The 21,428-nt window shown below is 40.1% G+C and overlaps 2 protein-coding genes across 4 annotated transcripts in view; one reads left to right on the forward strand and one right to left on the reverse strand.

Moving 5' to 3' along the window:
- Window positions 1-6,229: 6,229 nt before the first annotated feature.
- On the reverse strand, window positions 6,230-20,205 carry LOC135308893 (glycine-rich protein 1-like). The gene is made up of 3 exons (XM_064434501.1): window positions 19,601-20,205; window positions 9,433-18,947; window positions 6,230-6,856 (listed from the first exon to the last, which is right to left on the reverse strand). Exons 1-2 carry the CDS (start codon window positions 20,052-20,054, stop codon window positions 18,940-18,942), a joined length of 462 nt encoding a protein of 153 aa, XP_064290571.1. The 5' UTR covers window positions 20,055-20,205; the 3' UTR covers window positions 6,230-6,856; window positions 9,433-18,939.
- The window catches only part of TLK1 (tousled like kinase 1), a 67,429-nt gene continuing 66,066 nt past the window's right edge, over window positions 20,066-21,428 (forward strand). Inside the window, exon 1 of one of the 3 annotated variants that reach the window (XM_064434471.1) lies at window positions 20,066-20,205. Coding sequence is in view for 1 of the 3 variants with exons in the window: in XM_064434474.1 (XP_064290544.1) it covers window positions 20,788-20,935 (148 nt within the window). In the remaining 2 variants the exon portion in view is untranslated. Of the gene's footprint in view, window positions 20,206-20,501; window positions 20,936-21,428 lie in introns of those variants that run through there. The other 2 variants (XM_064434474.1, XM_064434473.1) reach the window with 2 other exon arrangements.

Consider the following 21,428-nt stretch of genomic DNA (forward strand, 5'->3'; position numbering starts at 1 on the left):
TATGTATACATACATGTACATATGTATGCGTGTATGTTTAAAAATAAAATGAGAGCATAGAGAACATCAGCAGGCTGAGAAGTAGAGAAATAGAAATTGGCTGGCATCCAAGTAAAGAAAGGTCCAGCTACGAGAAAAAATAAATTCTTTAAACAGGCATTTAACACAAGGTAAGAGAGAAAGGTTGTTCACTTAGAAGTTTTTCCTTAAACAAATGGTTGTATGGAATGAGCAGTAAAAGAAAAGTTAATAAAGATCTTTCTGTTCTTAATCTGGAAAAGTATACAAGCCGTAACTTTCACGTTTGGACTTTTGAAGCACTTTTATGCAAGGGGCCTGCTGGGGATCTGCATTCTTCTGCAGTCAGTATGGATGCTGAGTCATCAGGAAAGCTGGCCATTTGGTTTTTGGTTTCTAAATATAGAGGTGAACATTTAAAGCCCTAATCTGCTAACAATGGACACTCGTATGCAGTGTTGGTGACATGAATGATTTAATTCTTAATAGGGTTGTATCAAAACCAAAGCTGTGCTTGTATGACTTGTACTCCAGAAGAACTATGGTTTCTATGACAAAAAATTAATTAAAAATTAAAAATTATTAAATGAAATATAGAAGAGCAACAAGTTTCAGTCTTCGATAAGTATCAGAGCCCTCTCATGCTAGCTTGTGTATCTTTGCTATATGCAGAAGAGGTGGAACAAGTAGACTTTGGGGGAGGGAACATAAGAACAACCTAAATTAAGGAAGGAAGCTTAGATTAAGCCTTAGAAGGGGTGAATTATGACTCTTTGATAGGGTTTTAGCTATTGTATTCAGGGAATAAGGAGTTTGTGGGTGTCTGCCTGAAAATGGTCAGTTTGATAAAAATATTAGTGAATATATTATCAGAGATCTGTATTAACAGCACCTTTGCAGCTAGTGTACTATACTAACATTCAGTACATAGATTGGTGTGGGTTTTTTAATTTCTGATGAAGTTCTGCATGCTTGGTTTGTTTGGAAACTTTGCTAAAGTAGGACCTATGACATTCAAAATGCCGTGACAGAATCAGAATTAACACAGACATTTTCACTTTCACTTTAGATTAATTTGTATATTGCAGTAGGAACTCATCTTAATAGAGGAAGCTTTTACATTGGTGTTTCAGTGTTTTATTTTGACAGCATTCTGTGCCTTCTGTTTAGATCCTAGCTGAAGAGATGCTGGCTGAGTGCTTTGCCACCTGAAAATGTGGGACAGGGAGGGAGCAATCCTGCCTGCTCAGCAGTAATATCAGTTTGGGCTAAGCATGCACCAGCCCTCAGCCAGTGACTCACCCCTGGCTCTCTCTGCTCAAATCTGCTGCTGCAGTGTGTGCAGCACAGGTGCCATCTCCCCATCCAGGTCTTGCAGGAAAGTGAGTCCTCAAACAAGCTGGGAGCTCCCATGGGTATTGTTCTGGCAGGCCAGTGTGGCCCAGGGGCGCTCCAGTGCCTGGCTCTGCTCTGAGTGAAGCACATGCTTCATTATTTAGATTGCTTACATTCCAAATGGGCAAAACTCCCTGTAACTGAGTTAAGGAAGGACTGTCTAGTAAGTGGATGGCAGCAGAGGAAAGACTGTTTTGAGGAAAAATAGTTTTTTAATTTAAACTTTGTGTCTAACTTTCATCCTGAGTATACACAGTATGTTTCAAGAGCTATTTTTTGTAGGTGAAATAGCTGGGAATGGAACTCTTTAACAGGATGTAAAAAACCTGTAGCTATGTTAAGTGACAAAGCTCTGGGCATTGCATCCAACATGCAGTGCTTTTGTACTGTGGCAGTTCATGTGCAGCTGATTCATCTGTCAAAAAACAGCCGTTACCTTACTATAGGATGTGAGCTTCCAAATGAGGCTGTGCCCTCATTTTCTGTGAGAACTTAAAGCAGGCAAAGTTTGAGGGTTTAAAATTAGTCGTCCAGGCATGAGTTATAGCACCACAACAAATTAAGAACTCATTAAATCTTGAAAATACTTGAATTTTATCAGTTTTCTTCCAGCTGGTGTAAGACTAAGATGATTTTACAACAAAAGGGGGTTTCTTGACAATACTGTAGCAGCATGGTGAGAAGAAGTTTTTTTTGATTGAACTAGGGCAGAGGACTCTCCTGGCACTTGTGCTAAAAGGTCTGGCCCTAGCCATAACCATCATGTCTGTTCCTCTCATGGAGTTTCTTGGCAGCATGGAGGTGGAGTCAAGGTCTATGGGCTCCAGAAGATAAATGCCTAATATGTGACCTACAAGTGTATTTTTGCTGTCTGTGGTAGTTATAAAGAAAACAAGAAAGTCCTGGTTTATTCCACTAGTAGAAAAATCAGTAAATGTTTATTATCCAGCCCATTACCTAATGTTCTTTGGAGAAGACTGAATCCTTATTTCAGTTATGCATGGTATGCTGAAGATATTAATTTGGGAATTTATTACTAGTTTCTGTTACAATTATCTTTATTTTGCGTGCTGTCTTTGTACAGACTGAAAACCATGATACATCTCTTTTTGTTAATTGAACTTTTTACTGATATTTGTCTATATTGTACCTACAACATTCCAAATACTATTTGTTGCATGTGTTCTACCATAATTATATAATGATGAGGCCTTGAAACAGTTGAAGAAATACAGAGTACAGCTGAGGTGGGACAGAGGTATGGAATGAGTTATTGGTTGTCTAAAATACAGCCACAATTCCAGCTTGAACTATTAACATTGTGTGACCAGTTATTGTGTCTTGTTTGAACCTTATGTGAAAAAAGCCCCATGGAAAATGCAAAATATTTACTGTGTTCACAAAACTGCTAGTGCTTCTTTTTCCAGTTTCACTCATCCCTGTTAGTTCTGACAATGCTGCCACATGACTTGTGGTGAAATTAAATTCCCATAAAAACTGCAAGTTTGGGGTATAAAATATACTTGTGAATTTCTCTGATGAATGTGCCTTGCCACAAAGGGCCTAGAGCAGCTTACTGGTCAGTGACTATTATTATGCACACATAAAGTCCCTCTTGTGAGAACACCTCTATTATGATACTTATAGTGTAATATGATGTTTTCTTTCATGTGATTCCTAGGATGACCCTATCTCAAATTTGATGCAACAAATATGATGAGGGTTCTGACCCTCAGGAATCAAGTGAAAATTTTGCCACAGACTTCATTTAAGACAAGATCTCATATAAACAAATTTCCTAGTCAGATCTAGAACTGCTGTGCATACCTTTTCAGGGATCTGTTGACACTTTGATGAATGTAACATCGAGTTGTTGGGCTTTTTTGGCAAAATGAAAAAGAAAAAAATGTGGCAGTTTGAGTGTATCTGTACATTGTTGTGTTGTCAGACCTGCTTTTTAAATTAGTTTTTAAGTTTTTGTAAGAAATGCTTCAATAAAATACTAATCTGGAATGTTCTGTTCAGCAGTCACAGAAAAGAAAAGAAGCAGTCCAGAAACTGTAACTGCTCAATACAGAAAAGGCCCATAACAGAAGCAGCCTTATGACTTAATATGAAGAATATTGAAAAAGGAAGCTAAGCTATTCTGCATTCTCATTTATTAGACAGGGAGAGGGAACTGAAGAGTAACCTTTAAGGAACTCAAATTGCACCTGAATAATTTGCATTTAGAAAGGATGTTCCTTTCATGTTCAGTCGGTTTGTTGAATCCATGCAAGATTCCTGTAAATGCTACACAGGTTTTGCATCTCCACTATTTTGCCTAAATGAAAGACTAACCTTTGGAATCTGGCTTGGCTATATTACATTCATGTTTAGTCTAATAGAGGTGAAGAAAGTCATTGAACTGGATGGCACAAATTCTCTTGGTCCTTTGGAAGCAGCTTTAACAACAATCTCACTTGGATGTTCAGAGTGACAGGAATTAACATCATTCCTGTACATAGGAACATCCTTCTACTTGAAACAGCCTTCACAAATTCATGTTTCAGTAATCTACAAGGGCAGAATGTGGTGCTGAAGGAGGAAAAGCTGAATATACTTTTCATTCCTGTGAGAAATTAAAAAGAAGGCAAGTGCTTTGAGTGGTGAGCAAGTCTGCCTTCATTTTGATTCTACTAGTCTGCCATAAAGAAACTTCAAACAATGCCTATTTTACTGAACAAAGATATTTTGAAAATGATTGTCTTAAGGAGCTGTGGGATTGCTGTGAATGTGGATAGAGGTAATTTGTTTCCTTTAGTGTACAGTATATGTTGACAGTAAATTCTTCCTGTAGACAATGGTTATAAGAAGTTTTGCCTTGGGGGTTGCACAAAATACTGTATTAGGAATATAAGAGAAATCTTGCTTTTTATGTGGGACTTCTTAATAATACACCTATTTCAGTCTCCTTCTGTTTCAGCCTTTGTGTGTAGATCTCTCAGGTATCTTGTACAGTCTTTGTGGACAAGATGATATTTAACAAGGTGCTTGAGACTTGTAATATATTGGAATTTGTGATTTTTATGCAAAAGCAAAATCATATTGAAATCAGACAGGAATCTAATTAGTGAATTATACTCAGGAAATGCTTTGTGGAAAAATACCCAAATAAGTAATGGGGAATAGATATTTCATATTCTATTTAATATACTCAGCATTAGACACATCAGATTGTAAGTAGCATTTTGAGTTTATTCCTAGCAGTAAGTACTTTTTTGTATTAAGGCGGGGGGATAGTTTGGTTCTTACCCTGAAAAGCAAGAAAAAGCTGATATCTCTGTGGACTCTGCACTCACACTGTCTTTAGGGGAACTTAGCAATAACAGTGCAATTGCTCTGTCAGCTGGAGTCTGGAATGTCCTGAGTTTTTCTGAATGTGTGTTAGCCTCATTTATTGGCACCCTGGTCCCCAGATGGAATTTTTTTCTTCCCCTCCTCTGCAGCATTCCTTGTCAAAAGGGCTACTCTTACCCTTTACCACATGATGGTAGAAGGGTAGAGAGAGTTTGGAATGACAGTACTGAAAAGTGAAAGCTTCTATAAAAGAGGAATCTTAACTTTTCCCCAAAAAATTCCTATGTAATCTTTGCTTTCATTTTGTTGAATCCCATGACAAGAAACTATCCAGTAAACAGTTTACTATTGCTAAATATCAGGACTAAATAACAAGAGCCATGGATAAGATAACCACCGCAATAAAGGTTGACTAAAGCCATATATAAATAAAGGTTTCTCAGACAACCTGGATATTTTTGTACGTGTCACATCAGCAAAAAAAAAAGGCATGGCATGGCTGCAGTCCTCAAGTTCAGTACAGCTGCTAAACTAATTGGTTATGAACCTGTGTAAGAAGTTGTCCCACCCTGATGAATAATCATCTCATCTCACTCATTGTTAACTCAGTTGGGTTAGAGTGAAGGGGATATGGTAACATGCACAGCAGTAGGTTTGGCACTGAAGACTTGCAGCTAAGACAGAAGAATGCTGTGTATTCTCAGAGATGGAGGATACAGCTTACCTTCTGCATCTTCTGTTCTTTGCTCTACCTATTCAAAGAATAATAAATTGGTATCAGTATTCTGCTCTATTTTCTCTAGGCACTCCAAAAATGAGATTTGAAGTACTTAAGAGATGTACCGAAGCTCAAAAATAAAACATAGGTCATCTAGGCCAATGGATCTTTCTGCAGTAAAAGCAAAGCTTGACCATGACAGTGTTTTCTTTGGAAACAGTTCAGCTCTGTCTCAGAAACTACAGATAAGGAACATAAGTATCCATATTTGTGTGCACGTGTGTGTAAACCAAAATAAAAACTCCAAAACAAAGCAAGTTGTCTTGCTTCTTCCCAGCTCCATGCAGAATCACAGAACTACATGGACAGCAGTTGTGTTGCTTTGTGCATGCCTGAGGTGTGGTCAGGAATCAATATAGGAATACATTAAAAATAGAATGAAAAAAGGAAACTAATGTGCAGAAATGTCTTGCTGCTATTTTATTTGCCTCTAAATGTTGTTCTAAATAAATGAATATGTGCAATTGGCCATGGATTATCCTTTATACTAAAAACTCAATTTTGAACAAGTTTTACAGCATACTTCATAACTTCTTTGGATTTTTAAAACTTTTAATAACTTGGCATATGAATTTATGAGTGTACTGTCGTACTGTCATCAAAAAGAAGATCAAAATAGTGACTAGAATAAGTGAAAAGGAGATAGAACTGGCACAAAATCTGTACGGAACAAAGAAGTTACCTTTATTATTCAAAGTACAACTCCCGTTGGGAACTTGCCTAGGTATCATATAAATCATGATGGAATAGGTCCTCTAATGAAGGACCATTATGATGGGAAGCAGGTAGTCTCCATTTGAAATAAAAAGCTAGGCACAATTATACTGGTTGTTAGCGTGCAAGCAGCTAAAAGAGCCCTGTGTGTTATTAGGCACTTACCCTTACTACCTGAAGTGGAATTGTCTGATAGGAAAATTTGGTGGGACTTTCTGTGAAAAAAAATGCGAATTGTGTACAAAGTTGTCTTATGAGTCTTATGACTGATTTTAGTGGTTTAAGATGAAGTTTTCTTGGTAATGAAAGACGTATTTTGGCTCTTCCTGAGGACTGTAAACTTTATTAAGCACATGCATGACAAGTAATCTGATAGCAAACTGTGTCTTCTTTGCCTCCCTAGTCCCCTAAGCGTTGGCTGAATCTCTTCATCTGAGACAGGCATTGCGTTCACTGTTGTTGCTATGACAGATGAATATGAATGGTGGATCTCTCTTTGGAAGGCAGAAGATGAGATGCATTGTCTTTTAGTGGTCAAGTCTGATAGACATCTTTTTTTATGTGTCAGTATTGAGTCTTATAAAAGATTTTTCAAAGTGAAAATAAGTTTTCCTGAGGGAGAAACATAAGAAATAAAGGATTAGTAACTCCTGCTGTGAAAGTCTAGCCCTATTTCTAATGCTAGGTTAATATGGGTATTTATGATCCTAAAGTCCTATGATTCTAATGAGAGATTTGCTCCTGACTTCAGGATGATCACAGTTTTACTCCTATGGAGTAGTTGGGCTTTCCTAGGAAAGCTAATATATAAAGTACAGCCTCTGCCAGCACATCATGAATGCAACATGATGGGGAGAGGATAACATTGAATGACACCCATAACCAATAATAACTGCTGTGAGCATCCTGTCAATGGGTGTACTAATGTTAGTCACCAGCTTGATTAATGACATGGAAACACTCACTCTTTTCTCTGAATAGTGTCTGAGTGCCTCCTGCCAGAGCAATGGAGATCACCTTCTGCTGAGCTTATACATATATGCAGGAATAGAGCCATTATGGGTGCCTCAGTGCATTGTGTAACAGCCTCTTCCAAATGAAGGGGGCTCTGAGACATCATTCAGTTTGTACCTGCCTGTATTTGTTTGCACATGTAAAATCAGCTGACTCTCAGACCAAGGGGTGCCTTGTAACTTTAACCTCAGCACTGGCTGTAGTCTGTGTTAGGGAATTTTTCTGTCACTATAAAAGAGAAAACAAAACTCATACTAAAGATGGCTCCAGAATTTCTTTGCAATGATCCTCCCTGAGAAACTTGAAGTTTCTTGATCACAAATGGGAAAACACTTGAAGAAATGTGTGTATGTGGTAGAGAGAACTTGAGAAGGCAAGAAAAGGATTTCATTGAATAATTTCCAAAAAGTAAAAAAGAATTATTTATATCAAACCAGAGGGAAACAGAACAGTGGTGTGAGGGGACAGAGTCCTTTTACTGTCTGAAAGTACTGGAAATTTTGCTCAAGACTGCATTGTGGTATTAGATGTCAACATCCTGAGATACTCAGCTTGGCACAGTGAGACCACTTCATTGCCTCATTTCATGCTAGTGTGTTTCAGGCTGTGTGCTAAATATGTCCAGAACTTGGCTTTTTATTCTATGTGCAATAGATTAAATTCTCCTGTTTTGACAGGGAATATCTTTAGCAGTATGCCCTGAAATGCCTTAGGGATTCAAGCTGTCCCTTAATCAATGCTGCAGACGATGCAGTTTTGATTTTTTTTTCTCTAATATATGAACTATGACACTAGATTCATCCTGGCATACATCTGTCAGACCAGACTGAAAGCATTCAGTTGAAGCCACTTCATTACCAGCACAGGGCCAACAAATAGGGGACAATCTAAAAAAGGGGGATTGAAATACAGCATAGATGAGAAATATATCTCAAAATAAGGTCATCATGGAGGATATAAATTGCACAGCAATCCAGACAGCAACAGGACATCCTCAAAATATGCTACAGCATCTGCATACTGATACTGACTTTTACAAATATGCAACAAATATGGATTGTTTGTGAAATGAACAGCTATAGGTCAAGATGTAACAAAACAGAAAAAAACAACTTTACAAATATAAATATTTATTATTAGTGGACAGTAATTGCTTCCTACTAAAATTGGCAAGAATTATGAACCCAACCCCCTTTAGTACTTATTGGAGAATTAGAAGGCTAATGAGAGAGTGTAGCAAAAAAAAACCTCTTCTGCCTTCTAGAAAAATCAGCAAAGCTAGACCATAATGAAAAATACTCTAGTGCATTGAGAGCTACTGGGCTGCAGATCCACCACTAAAAATCTCCAGTGCTGGATACTGAACCAAGAAAAGAAAAATACAAAATGAAAAATCCTGCATTGGCTGAAGGACGTGCAGAATTCTTTCCCATCTCTATTTGTTGTGATTGTTAATACTTGTGTGTAACACTGCTGGACTGCCGTACAGCAAATTACCAGCAAGAGATTAATGTGTCTGGTTTGATCTTCGAGCTTCTTTGATAAGATGCAGGTAAGAGTTAATGTCATCTCTACATATTGTGGCATGTTTAACATCTGCTATTCCTTTCTGGGTTTGCTTGCTGTTTCAGTCCTTAACTTATGACCCATTCTTTTTTTAATTTAGCCATTGATTACACCCCAGGATATGTGATTCATTTGAACTGCAAAATGCCTATTTCTTGTGGTACTAATAAGCATTGTGCCTAGTGAAAGCTGTAGCAGAAGAGAAAGGGAGGAGGCCTAACAGGCTTGACACTGTCTTTTGTCTGTGCTGCAGCAAGGGGAGAAGGAAAGATGTATAGGAATTGTCTTATCATTGTGCACATATATACATGTACATAAGCATTTTTAGTTGTTTATCTAATCTCTTGGATGCTTTTTCAATGCCTGTCTTAACCCTTTGTTCTTGAAGTAAGCAAGGAAAAACTATATGACAGGCATTTAATTTTTCTTTCTCAAGAACAGCTAGTGTCCCTTGTGCTGAGAAGAAAATGGGACTATGTGGAAAGCTAAATTTCAATTAACACATCAAAGGGCAGTTTGTGGTGTTTTGCCTATAACTAGGGTTTAACTGAGTTGCAGGACTCTGGGAATTTTGTGTTTTCCTGTAGGCTCCCTTACTGCATTCTTACCTCTCCTACTTTTCTGCTCTTCCTCTGCTTTTCTGAAGGGGACAGATGAAAGCAGTATAATCTTGTTGAATATGGTTCTCGCTGATGAATTAGATGAACAGCTGCTGGGAGCAGTCTAGGAATACAATTTGGTGAAAAAAGAGATGAGATACAAAAAAAATCCCTCATGATACCATTCATTATACATGCAGTATTATACCATATTGGTGTAAAAATGGGAAGGCCTAAAACTCAATTTCACTTCTGGTTTAAAAAGAAGCAATTTTGCATACATTGCAGCCACAAAAACATATATTTATAAGCACAGACTTTTACTTTGTAGGTAACAACTGCACAGCTGTATAAATTTGATTTTTTACATGAATAAGAACTTAGTTTTAGAGACAAACTATTGTACTTTCTTCTCAGTATTACCCAAACAGTTATGCTAATTCTTACATTATGTAGTTCATCTCTTTTCTTTGTGCTTTAAACCAGCTTGGGAAGGGGCAGAAAATCCTACATTTTGGCATGCAAAACAATCAAAAATCCAATCCAGAAAATGGAAAAGTCATTGGTGTGTCAGTGTTCCTGCAATATCCTCCAGCTCACATTTTTGTATTGTAAAAACCCAGCATGCAACTGTGTGTTAAGATTGGAAATTAAAGCTAATTTCCTCAGTTGCTTTATGAGCATTACACACCAAGTGAAGCAATAGCATTTTGCTTTCTTGTCTTGCTAGTTTAGTGAATTCTTTCAAAGTTCTGTTTCACCTATCAGAATCTGGGAAACACACAAAGAATTAAACACACCTGTCTACAGAAATGGGAAAGAATTACATTGATCTTGGATCAATTACCATTTAGTGTAGTTCTAATAATTCACATATTTTGGAAAGGTAAATGGGGATCTTGGTAATATAGAACCTGCTAAAGCCTTTGGCCATGCATTCCATATTTTGAACCAGATGTCTGTGATTTACTGACTTGTTTTCTTTCATCCCACTGCAGGCCAGTATAGGAATTGGATTCTTTGCTTGATTGGTGAGTTTAAAACAACTGAAAACCTTCTTATGCTATGAACATTTTGTAAACTACAAGCTTGGTCTGAAAACATAACCATTTTAGAGTTTCAGGCAAGTAATTTAAAATAAATAATTTAAAATGTTATTCTGGAACAGAATTTTTTTCATGCTTAGAAAAATGGAAGAGGTCTTCTTGATAGTTAAGAAAAATGGAAAAAGAAACATGCATTTTTTTAAAAATTAACTCTTGGAAATAATCTAAAAGTTTAATAGTAGTCATGAAGATTTCAACATAAGTGATGTTTTGGTTTCTTTAACAGGGATTGCATGAGTTCTTGGGATGGAAGTGTCATTAGATCAACTGTAACTATAGCTTGACACTCTGTGTGTCTGTGCATGTGCATAGCTTGATTTGATCTAAGGATCAGTGACAGTGATACCTAAAGCCACTGCAGATAAACACAGGTTTCTGATGACAGCATCTTAAGTACAGGAGAAAAGCTCTTGTGCAGGTTATGTTTATAGTACCATCATATATATCCCTGAGGTGCTGACAGAGCTTCATTCACAGTTTTTCTGTGAGTTGTTTTTCTGTATTTCACATTTCATTTCTCAATGAAAATAATTGGTATTACTTTGCTTTAAATAATGACATTAAGAATTAACATAATTATAACTTTTAGTACCCTGGTTATTTTAAAAAAATTCAAAATCTCAATTTGACTTCTTAATGGTTGTAAAAGGTATGTTTTGGATAATAGAATTGTATTTTAAGAAATAATGTAATTAATACAGAATAATTCTTTTTGACACATATATGTAAAAAAGGTGCTAAAGCTAGTTTTCTTTTTTTTTTATTTTCTGAATTTTTATTTTATGTGGAGGTTTGTTTTATTTTACTAAGGCCTTGGCTCCCCAGTTGTAACAGTTGTACTGCTTGATCTGTAGCAACCAAGTTAAATGAAACAGGTTCTCCAGTCATGAAATCATTACAGTGGGGAAAAAAAAAAAAGAGAAAAACAAAAAAAAAAAAAAAGGAAGTCCAGTCTATCCCTGTTGTGGCAGGAAATGGGTAAATAGGTCATCCTTGACAGATGTTTGTATAGGCTGCTGTTAAAAACCACAAATGAGGGGGATTCCACAACCTCATAAATCTATTCCATCTAATCTAGACTTTAGGTTAAAAGGATTTTTTTGTTGTTGTTGTTGTTGTTGTTTCATTTTTCATATCCAGACTACTCTTCTTTGATGCAAATTAAGCAGTTACTTGTTACAATTCAAGTGTGTACAAAAACCTGTTGACCATGTCTTTCTGTATGCATCTATTATGCATTTTACATAAAAACATCAAGACAAAAAGTCTTCCTTTTTCTTAGGAAGCAAAGCCTTACTTCTTCAACCTTTCCTTATAAGCCATATACTCAAAATATCATTCTTGTTGATTTCATTTCAACTCCATCCAAATTGTTGAAATTGTTCTTGGAGTGCATTGCCCAAAATTGCACAGAATGCTCCAGCTGAGACCTCAGCAGCACTGAAGATTGCAAAATAATTAGGTCCTCATTCACACACTGCACACTTCCTAATACATCTTGGAACATGAAATGCCTTTCTGCAGCATCATCATGTTGACTCATATTTAGTTTGAAATCCTCTTGAACCTTCCTATCCTTCTTTGCAATCCTGTTGCCTTGTTAAAGCGTCATCAGGTTGGATTAATATCCTGTCTCATTTTTGTCAACTTCAGTCTGTCTAGTATGAGCTTATTGCACTTGTAGTTTCTCGCATTATCTAAATATTTTGGATTCTGATCTGCTTACCTGTGTTTGCAACCCCCTTCCAGACTTTTTGCAAATTTTACAAGTTTACTACCTTTTCTATTTTCCAAACTGTTCAATGAAAATTTGAGTAGAATAGGATGGATGAGAAGTCCCTGAAGGATGTTATTGCTGTGCCATCCTATTCTGTCAGAAAACCATTAAATAAATACTTTTTGGAAGAAATACTTAACTATTTGTGTGTCAACTGTTACTTGACTTTGTCCACACCATTTTTTGTATTGCAGGCAAAATTAGAGAGGACCCAACTAAAGACTTTGTTAAAGTACAGATACCACGTTTACTGCTTCCTTCTTATTCAGTAGGCCTTCTGCCCTTTCTAGGAAGGAAATTGGAAAGGTTTGACACAATAATGATCCTAAGATTACATTTTAAAGCCTTTCTACTAATTGTTTTCTATCATATTGTTCTCTTCATGGCTATACACTAACTGCCTAATAACCTATGACAGTATCTCTCCGAGATGCATGGTTATTTATGAGAGGCCAATGGCATTTTGTTTCCTAAGGCAGTATCTTCATAATTTCTAGTCTTCTTGGACCTCTCTTGCACTTTATGAATTCTCAAAAAACCCAAACCAAAACAAAAAACCCCTCCAGAACACCCTCCCCCTGCTCCCATCCCAGAATCATGATACAGAGATTATTTTAAGTGCTCCAGGGTAATTTTTAGCACATTTTCCTATGGAAACACAGTTTATATGCCTGACATATGACCAGTCAGGCCACACCATGCCTTTTGAACTTGTTGCTTACTCTCCAATTGAAGTAGACCAAGTAGCTGTGGTCTCAAAGATACCACATTTCTAAAGATTTTGTGAAAATAAGCAGGTAAATAGAGAGCCTTCCATGGCAACAAGGAATTCAGTGTAAATGAAACCCTGATATCAAGTACTGGAAAACTCACAGAAGAATGTTATAAATATTCCAGCCATAAATTTCAGTCATACTTTTTGCTCTGGGCTAATCAGGAGACACAAGAATACAGGGAGGCTGGCTTTATCCACTGCTTTCTGAACTACATGTTTAAGGCAGCAGGATTGGAAACTGGCATTTCTTAATATTGCTTAACACATTCCTTCCCTTTTCTGGTCTGTGTGTCTTAGACTTTGATTGAAATTAATTGCTTTGCATGTCTGACACAAAGATATTTTGTAGACACATTAGCAAAATAAGCTTTGAATATTTCAGAATTCTTTGTGTCACATTGTTTGCTGTCTTTTACTTAGATAGTCTTTTACTTAGATCCTTTCCTAGATTAACTCATATAGCCTCTTAGCCTTCATCCTTTGTTTCTTGTGTGAGTTTACTATTCTTTTAAACTCATTTTTAGTAATCAGTTCTTGTTTTCACTGTTTTGCATGATTCCTTCCTGTTTTTCAGTTAACCAAATAGCTCCTGATGAAGCCTTGCTGCTCTTTTTCAGTGCTTACTTTACATCAGGGTAGTCTGTTGTGCCTTTAATACACCTCTTTCAGTACCTGTTGGCTCTTCTATGCTCCTATTTCCTTATAAATTTCTTCCAAAAGATCTACCCACCCGTTCATTCCGTAAGCCAAGAAATATCCACTTTTGGAAAGCCATATGCTTTCTTTGGCATCATTAATTTTATTGTTTTGTGATCAGTTTCATATTTATATCTTCCACCTTTGTCTCAATAGGAAGCATTAACTGATGAGCTACATATGCAAAGCAGCCTTTCCTCTCTTATCTCTTCAACTGTCTCTGCACCCTGAAAGAAATATTGTTCCAAATCTGCTGACTATGGGGCTGTTATCTTTTTTTTGGAGGTGTGCTTGGACAGAACAAGGGGTAGGACACTGAAGTGAGTGGTGTCAGAACAGATGGAGCAAAGCAGCTCCCCTCTTCCCAGCACAGGGGGCATTGCAGAATGATGCAGCAGACCAGCTCATCTGAAGCTGGAAGGGAACAGAAGCAGAGAATCTGTAATTAGAATACTGTTATTTTAGCATCTAATATTTAATTATCTGTCAGGCTTATTGGTATTTTGTGGCCAAAATTCGAAGGCCTTATTCAACAATTACAAAAAAACCCCAAACCAACAATCCTAAACTGGTAAGCCTGTTGACTGAAAAAAGACATGCCCCATTGCTATTGGAAACCATATACAGACATGACTCTCTGCAAACACTGTTTGTCTCTAATGGCTTAAAATCAAAGGCAACAAAATAAGCTCCAGGCAAGACAGATACTTCAGGAAAGAGGATATAAGGTGTAAAGAGTGAGACAGAACTATGAAAGACGTGTGGGAAAGCACGAGCTTAAAAAAACACTGAGAGGAAGCCTGACAGATAAGAGGGGCCTGTTTACCTGAGAGCAGCATTGTAAAAGGAATAGTCTCAGTGTAGAAAAAAATTGCAGGGAAGAGCAGACAAGTAGATTGCAAGGGACATGGGAAGAAAAGAAATAGAATAAAATGAAAACAGACGGATGGGGAGAAAGAAAATAAATGTAGCATCCATCCAGACTTTTTTTTATTTCATCACCAGAGAACATTTAAAACCAAATTATTTTTTATTAAAATGACACAAACAAGAAGGTTGTAAAACTGTCCTTGATTCTGACTGGAATGTAGCTAATAATCAAAGTAGCTAGAGCTGGAGTAAAAAGGAACATTTGCATGGCAAAAAAAATCCCCCAAATTCCATTTCATTTTTGTGTTTGGTTTGACAGGAAGTTGTTTGCAGGCTTCTTGGGGATTTGGAACAAAAATCATTATAGCACAGGTGGATCACTGGATCTGACTAATGGTAATAATAGTAAAGGTATAATAATTGCAGTTTATGACAATTACATAAATGATAAAAATATAACTGTGTTTAAACAGTGTTTGTGTCTAGTTCATAAATGTAGGCCTAATGTGATAACATTGTTTTCATTTTAGCTTCTCTGCATCTTGATAAGCTGGTAGGGAAGATATTTTTGCTAGTGTATTATTTATGAATGTTTTTGTTACCTTGCAACTCAGAGTTGCCAGCAAGTGCCATATTAAAAAAAATTGTAAAGCATGTAGTGCATTATATGGCTTAAGAATACAGCTCTAATTCAGTGAGTCTCAGAATTGATTTGAGTTCAAAATAAATTTTTCCTATAAAAGTGTTATTGCACTAAACCAGTTTTAGAAAACTTTAACTAAACTTTAATGTTAGTACAATTGCAACATTCCTATTTGCTCATAAATAGAAATGCTGAGAAACAGGTGCAGAAGCTGTTCCAATCTGAGATGGTGTTCTATCACAGCAAGTGGCTGCTACAGTCACGTGGCATTTTACCTTGTAGTTGTGCCAAAACTGCATTCTGAATCTTCTGACCTACAGAACACAGAGTGGAAGATTCTAGTCATTATCCCAACCCAGAGTGGCCAGGAGCATGTTGGTCTGATCCAGGGAGTGTCCATACATGTGCTCAGCTGTGTTAGGAGAAGGAAGGACAGAGAGTTTGGGCTACAAACTTCCAGCATTCACCAAGACAGAAGACAGTATTTTTTTTCTGTTATGTTTTTGCAACTTATTGTATTACATCTAACCTAGAAATGTCATATATACATATATACATCATTTTGATGATGAAATTTCAGCATTTTCTACACAAGGTGCTATACCAGTGTGCCTATGTAGTTGCAAGAATATTTTTCTACTATGCTAGTTAAATCAGATTGGCTGCTGGTGTTGGCACAGTTATAGGATGTGTGTAGGTCTTTCTATATATAGGGTAGGTGAGTGCACGTGTATACATATCTTTATGTACAAAATTAATAAATATTGGCAAACATGCAGTGAGGCATATTGTAAAAGCTTATGCTTTAAGAAAATACTGCTATGGGTGTATTATCCAGTGCTAGGCTGACAAGGAACTAACAAAGAATTTGAAACCTCAATTTCACTGGCATTACAAATAATTGAGGGGATAAATCAAAGAATACTAAGTCGTGGTTGCTCTAAGTCTTGCGCCAAGTCCAAGGAGAGAGAAGAAGCTACATGTAAAATAGATGCCAAAAGCATCAGAGGTAAAGACTCTAATGATCTGACTCCTGGCATTTCCCCGATTTGTAGCTGACAGAGACTGATTTAAGTTTGGAAGCATATGGTTTAGCATATAGTTTACAGAATATAGTTTACTACTTTCCAAGGATATTGTCATTTCTTGTAACACTTCACTTTTCCTCCTAGAATCAGCCTGCTAAATCAATTTCCTCTTGTACCTCTACTTCCAATGATCTCATTAATTGGAGGCCTTCCTTCTAATTACTGACATAATGTAAAAATGGTCTTGTTGGGAACCTGTATGTAAACATACATAATTCATATAATCAGTTACCTGGCGTGGTCAGTCGCTATGCCTTGGTATTGCAGTATCTGCTGCCTGCATGAAACCTAAGCCAGCTAAAAGCAAACTGACTTTGGTGGGAAAAACAGAAGTAAGATATATGCAGTTATTAACAACAAGTAATATTTGATATTATTAGATACAAATCTTTCATGAGGACACCAAAATGTATTTGGTGCCTGTGAACAATGAAGGTGAACGTCTCAGAACAGGGAAGAAACTGCCATATCTCTGTAAATTGCCCCACAGTCATTGCATATTCTTCCTTAAGAACATATGGGATAAACTCTGGATTTTATGTGTAATGTTTGAAATTATGTCTCTTTGTTCTCTAAAGGATGTATGTGGAAATTTTGTAATTGACATTTGACCTGAGTGCACAGTAATCTTTATAGATGCAAGGTAGGTGTCTCCAAAATCTCATTCCTGCTGTAATCTTCCTTATTGTCACTATTCAGACCATTAGTTCTTTTGTTTATGCACCTTCCTTTGCTATCCTTGCACCTTAACCTGCCAGTTAACTTCTCTTACTTCCTAGAGACAGTGAACTTACTGTAATAAAAGTTTCTTGCATAGATAATTCCAGTAACAAAATTGAAAGCTCTTACAATTTTAATGTTTTTCAGGATTTTGTTGCTTACCTTTTTTCCATCTTTTGAATAAGGAAAATTTCTTATACTTTTCAGTTCTTCAGCTGTCCTCAATTAGAGAGTTACCACTGCCATAAACGTTGCTAACTTTCATTTGACACATTCTTATGAGAATAACAGCACACAGGCTTCTTACTCCTCTCTGTTCTGATCTGAGTTTTGAGGTCCTCTTCCTTAGAAATTAGCAAAACTAAATGAGTTTTCTGGGACCTCAGGTGGAATCAAGTTTTCCCATGTAGGTAGGTGTGTGGCACCTCATTCATCATTATCCAGAGCAATCCCACTAAAAGTTGATTCCATCTATCTACTACCTCAAGTTATGCCTCATGTTAATGGTATGCAGTGTTCACATAAACCTTGATAGCAGACTAGTCTGTTCCTAAAAACTAGAAGGCAAAGATTTAATATTTATTATATTTAAAAAAAAAAATTAGTAATACTTAGTCCTATTTGAGTTGGATTTCGTATTTATTATTTTGGGCAGGTGACGCTGACTGACTGCTCACCACTGTGAGGGAAATGATCTAGTGGCCAGAGAGATGGCCTAAAATTTTATTGCAAAATAAAGACAGGGCATTCAAGGAAAAGCATTATGTACATTTATGATGCTATTTGAAAAGGGAAGTCTTTTGAAATTTGAAATTTCTGAAAAGTACTAAGGAAGGTGTCCTCTCCTGCCATGATACTATTAAATTCGTAACACTGAAGCAACGTGGCTTTACAAATAAAGGGGTACATTAAAATCAGTGTCAGCTCTAACTCGGTAAGAAAGTAGGTTTTCTATGAACTAAAGAGAGGAATATACCTAGCTCCATGTATTCTTGTAGTGATATTTGTTGTATCATCTGGAGATGACCTATATAATTCACACCCTGCTTTCAATCTCTACATCAACAACTCATGAAACCAAGAGATACAGCTCTACTGTATTACAAAATGCAGACTCAACCCATATTTTGCAGCAGCTACTGTGAACTGCTGGAAGTCCTGCAGTGTGTGCCCACTTACTCCTGGTCCCTCAAAGAGATGTTGTCTAACATGTTATGAGATGGCAAAGGTCTGATTATTTTTCTTAGTGTTAATGTTTGAAAATATGAAGGACACTTCAGCATTTTTATAATATTTAATCTGCATGTCTGATAGAGGAAGCAATGAATGGGATCTTCTTCATGATGTCCTGTTCCCCTAATCAAAGCAAATAATGCTTTATTTGAACAAGTCTCAACTGTGTCAGTGGAATGATTTGTAGGCAACAGTTTGTAAGAAAACTGGAAGAAAGAGTGCTTGCTTATGTATGGTTTTGTAAGGATAGCAGGGGTTTGTATTATGTTGATGCAAAGGGCTATAAACGAAGAGACAATTTCTTTCACTTACTGCTTTTTACTTGGCAGATTTTAAAAGCAGCATGCTGCAGCATGATATATTCATCAGGAGAGCAGGTGCATGTTCACTTATGCTATCATATGGATTGTGGGATTATGAATATGTTTTAGTTTTAACCTAGCAAGAATATTCTATACCAGCTGCTAAGTATTAATGCAGTCAGAGTGAACCAGCACTGTTTTACTTCATTCCCAAGTATTGGAAGTTTCCTGATGTAATTTTCTTACATAAAGTCTGCAGTCTTTAGGATCAAGTCCTTAAAAGCAAGCCCTTGTTGAAATATCAGATCACCTCTCTGAAAAAAAAGAAAAAATTAGCTATTACAAGATATATCTAGATATATGCCCTGGAACAGACTTGTTTAGCAAGTAAAGATACTAATTTTTACTTTAAGTTAATACCAAACTGCAAGGAAACTTCCAGCTATGCTGTATACTTGTGGGAGGTGAAGATCTTAGATAATTTCACAGATGTCACTTTAAAAGGAAGAGACAGAATTAGTAATATGTGTGTTGTGCAGAGAGCTGCAATCCAACATTAGTAATCTATTCCTGTCATTCTCAAATAGAGGGGAAAGTAGGTTAGTAGATGGACAGGATGTCTCCACACAGCAACCACAAAATAAGCGCCATGCCTGAATGGTGAAGATATTCTTCATATACACAAAATGCAATATATCTGCAACCCGGGATTTTTTGTAAGTAATCAAAGTCATTGCTATCCCTGTTATATATAAAAATATATATAAAATATTTTTACCAGTTGCACTGGTAAGTTAAAAGGTTTTGTTTCATAATTGACTTTCCATATATCTCACATTCCCAGTCACGATTATGTTAATTTTAAAGAAGGAATAACTGAAAAATTCGGCTAAGTTTGCACTTTAGTCTCTAAAATCAAGGCAGAGAGGGATGTTTTGAAATTTGCCAGGTCGGCGTTGGTGCCCACCTGGGAGCCCCAGCCTGGTGGTTGAAGCGGGTGAAGTGGTGGGCCTGGTAAATGGCTCCTGCCCGACTTCCAGTTCATCCGATGGCTGCTCCCGCTCCTCAGCGAAGCGGGTTGCGGCTGGCGGCCAAAGCCTTCTCCCTCGGGACATCAGCTTTCCCGAGTGCCCCCGAGCCTCTGCTGCCACACCGTCCTGTCCGGAAAAAGAACGCTGAGAAGCGGCAGGCGCCCGAGAGCCCCCGGAGATGCTGCCTGAGCAAGGTTCACCTGGGCCGCGCTGGGAAGAGCCGCTCGGCCCCGCCGCTGCCGCCCGCACTCTCGCAGCAGCGGGCCGGGCTCGCCCCGCGCGGCCGCACGCCGGGGAGGTGCCGGGCGGCGCGGCTCCGGCCCCGGCCGCGGTACCGTCTCCGTCTCCGCCGCCGCTCCCGCCCCCGCCGCCCCGCCCCGACACCACCATGGCCGTGGCGGCGGGGCGCGGGGGAAGGCGAGGCGGCACGGGCGGACTGCGCCGCCGAGGAAACCGAGACGGAGGGGAACGCCGCGGCCTCAGGGGTGCTAGCTCCGGCTGGGCCGGGGCGGCCAACGGAGGGCCGCCCGCGGCGCGGAAGGTGCGCGCTTGAGCAAGGCAGGGAGGTAACGCCGCGGGACGGGCGTGCGCGGGGAGAAGGGTCAGCCGGCGGGCGGCTGCGAGCCGGCCCGGGGTCGGAGCCCGGAGGCGGGAGCGCGCCCGGGCCGCGCGGCGCGGTGGGGCTGGGGGCAGGTGCGTGCGCGGCTGGCGCCGCTCCCGCCGGCCGCCCCTGGGCGGCTCCGGCTCGGCGGGGCTCGGCTGGGCGCCGGCGGAGCGCGGCGCTCGCTCGGCTCGCGATCGTGTTTGCGCATGACCCCTCCCCGCCTGCGCCCTCCCCTCCCCTCCCCGGCGGCAGCGGCGGCGGCGGCGGGGAAGGTTGGCCTCAGACACAGGCGGCTGCTCGGCGGCGGCGACGCAGTGCAGAGGTGCGGGCAGGTTGCGCTGGCCCCGCGCCCCGTCTCTCCCGCGCCCCGCCTGCCTCCGGAGCTCGCTCCCAGCCGGCGGCCTCCCCGCGCCGGTGTCGGGCCGGCCCCCCGGCCATGAGCGCGGCGCTGGGTGTCCCCCCGCCGCGCCGCCTTCCCCGCCGCCCCCGGCGGCTGCCGGGCTCCAGGAAAGTAGCTTGATGAGTGTCCAAAGTAGCAGTGGAAGTTTGGAGGGGCCGCCATCTTGGTCCCGGCTCTCCACGTCCCCACCGAGCCTGCAGGGCTGCTCCGCGGCGGCGGCGGCCTCCCAGCTGCACGGCGCGCCGCCCGGCAAGCCGCCCAAGGAAGGTAACGAGCGCGCCGCGGGGCTGCGCGGGGGGCCCGGCCCTTGGGGAGGGGCCCAGCCACCGCCGCCGGAGGCCGGTCCCGGGCCGCTGGGAAGCGGCGGCGGGAGAGGCCGGTGCCCCCGGCGGCGGCGCGGGGTCAGCGCCGGGCCCGGTGGCGGTGAGCGGAACCTCGGTCGCTGGGCGAGCGGGGCCCCGCCGCCCCCGCCCGCTCGTCAGCGCGGCGGCGCCTCGTTGTTACCCCCCGCGCCGGGCCGCGGAGGGCGACCCGCCGTGCTCCTTCCGTGCCCGGGCCGTCCGCCTGCCGCAGCCGCTCGCGTCTCCTCGGGCGGCCGCTCGCCGCGTCCTCCCCGAGATAGGCTCCCCTCCGCCAGCGGCCAAGTAGAAGTGCTGCGCCGGAGGATGCAGCCGCTGTTGCTGGAGGGAGTTGGGCACTTTTGGCACTGTGGAGGTGGGAAGAGAGGGGCCGGAGGTTCGTCCCCATGGGGAAAGCGCCC

This window comes from Passer domesticus, chromosome 10 (assembly GCF_036417665.1).
Source record: "Passer domesticus isolate bPasDom1 chromosome 10, bPasDom1.hap1, whole genome shotgun sequence".
In the NCBI taxonomy this organism is placed as follows: domain Eukaryota; kingdom Metazoa; phylum Chordata; class Aves; order Passeriformes; family Passeridae; genus Passer; species Passer domesticus.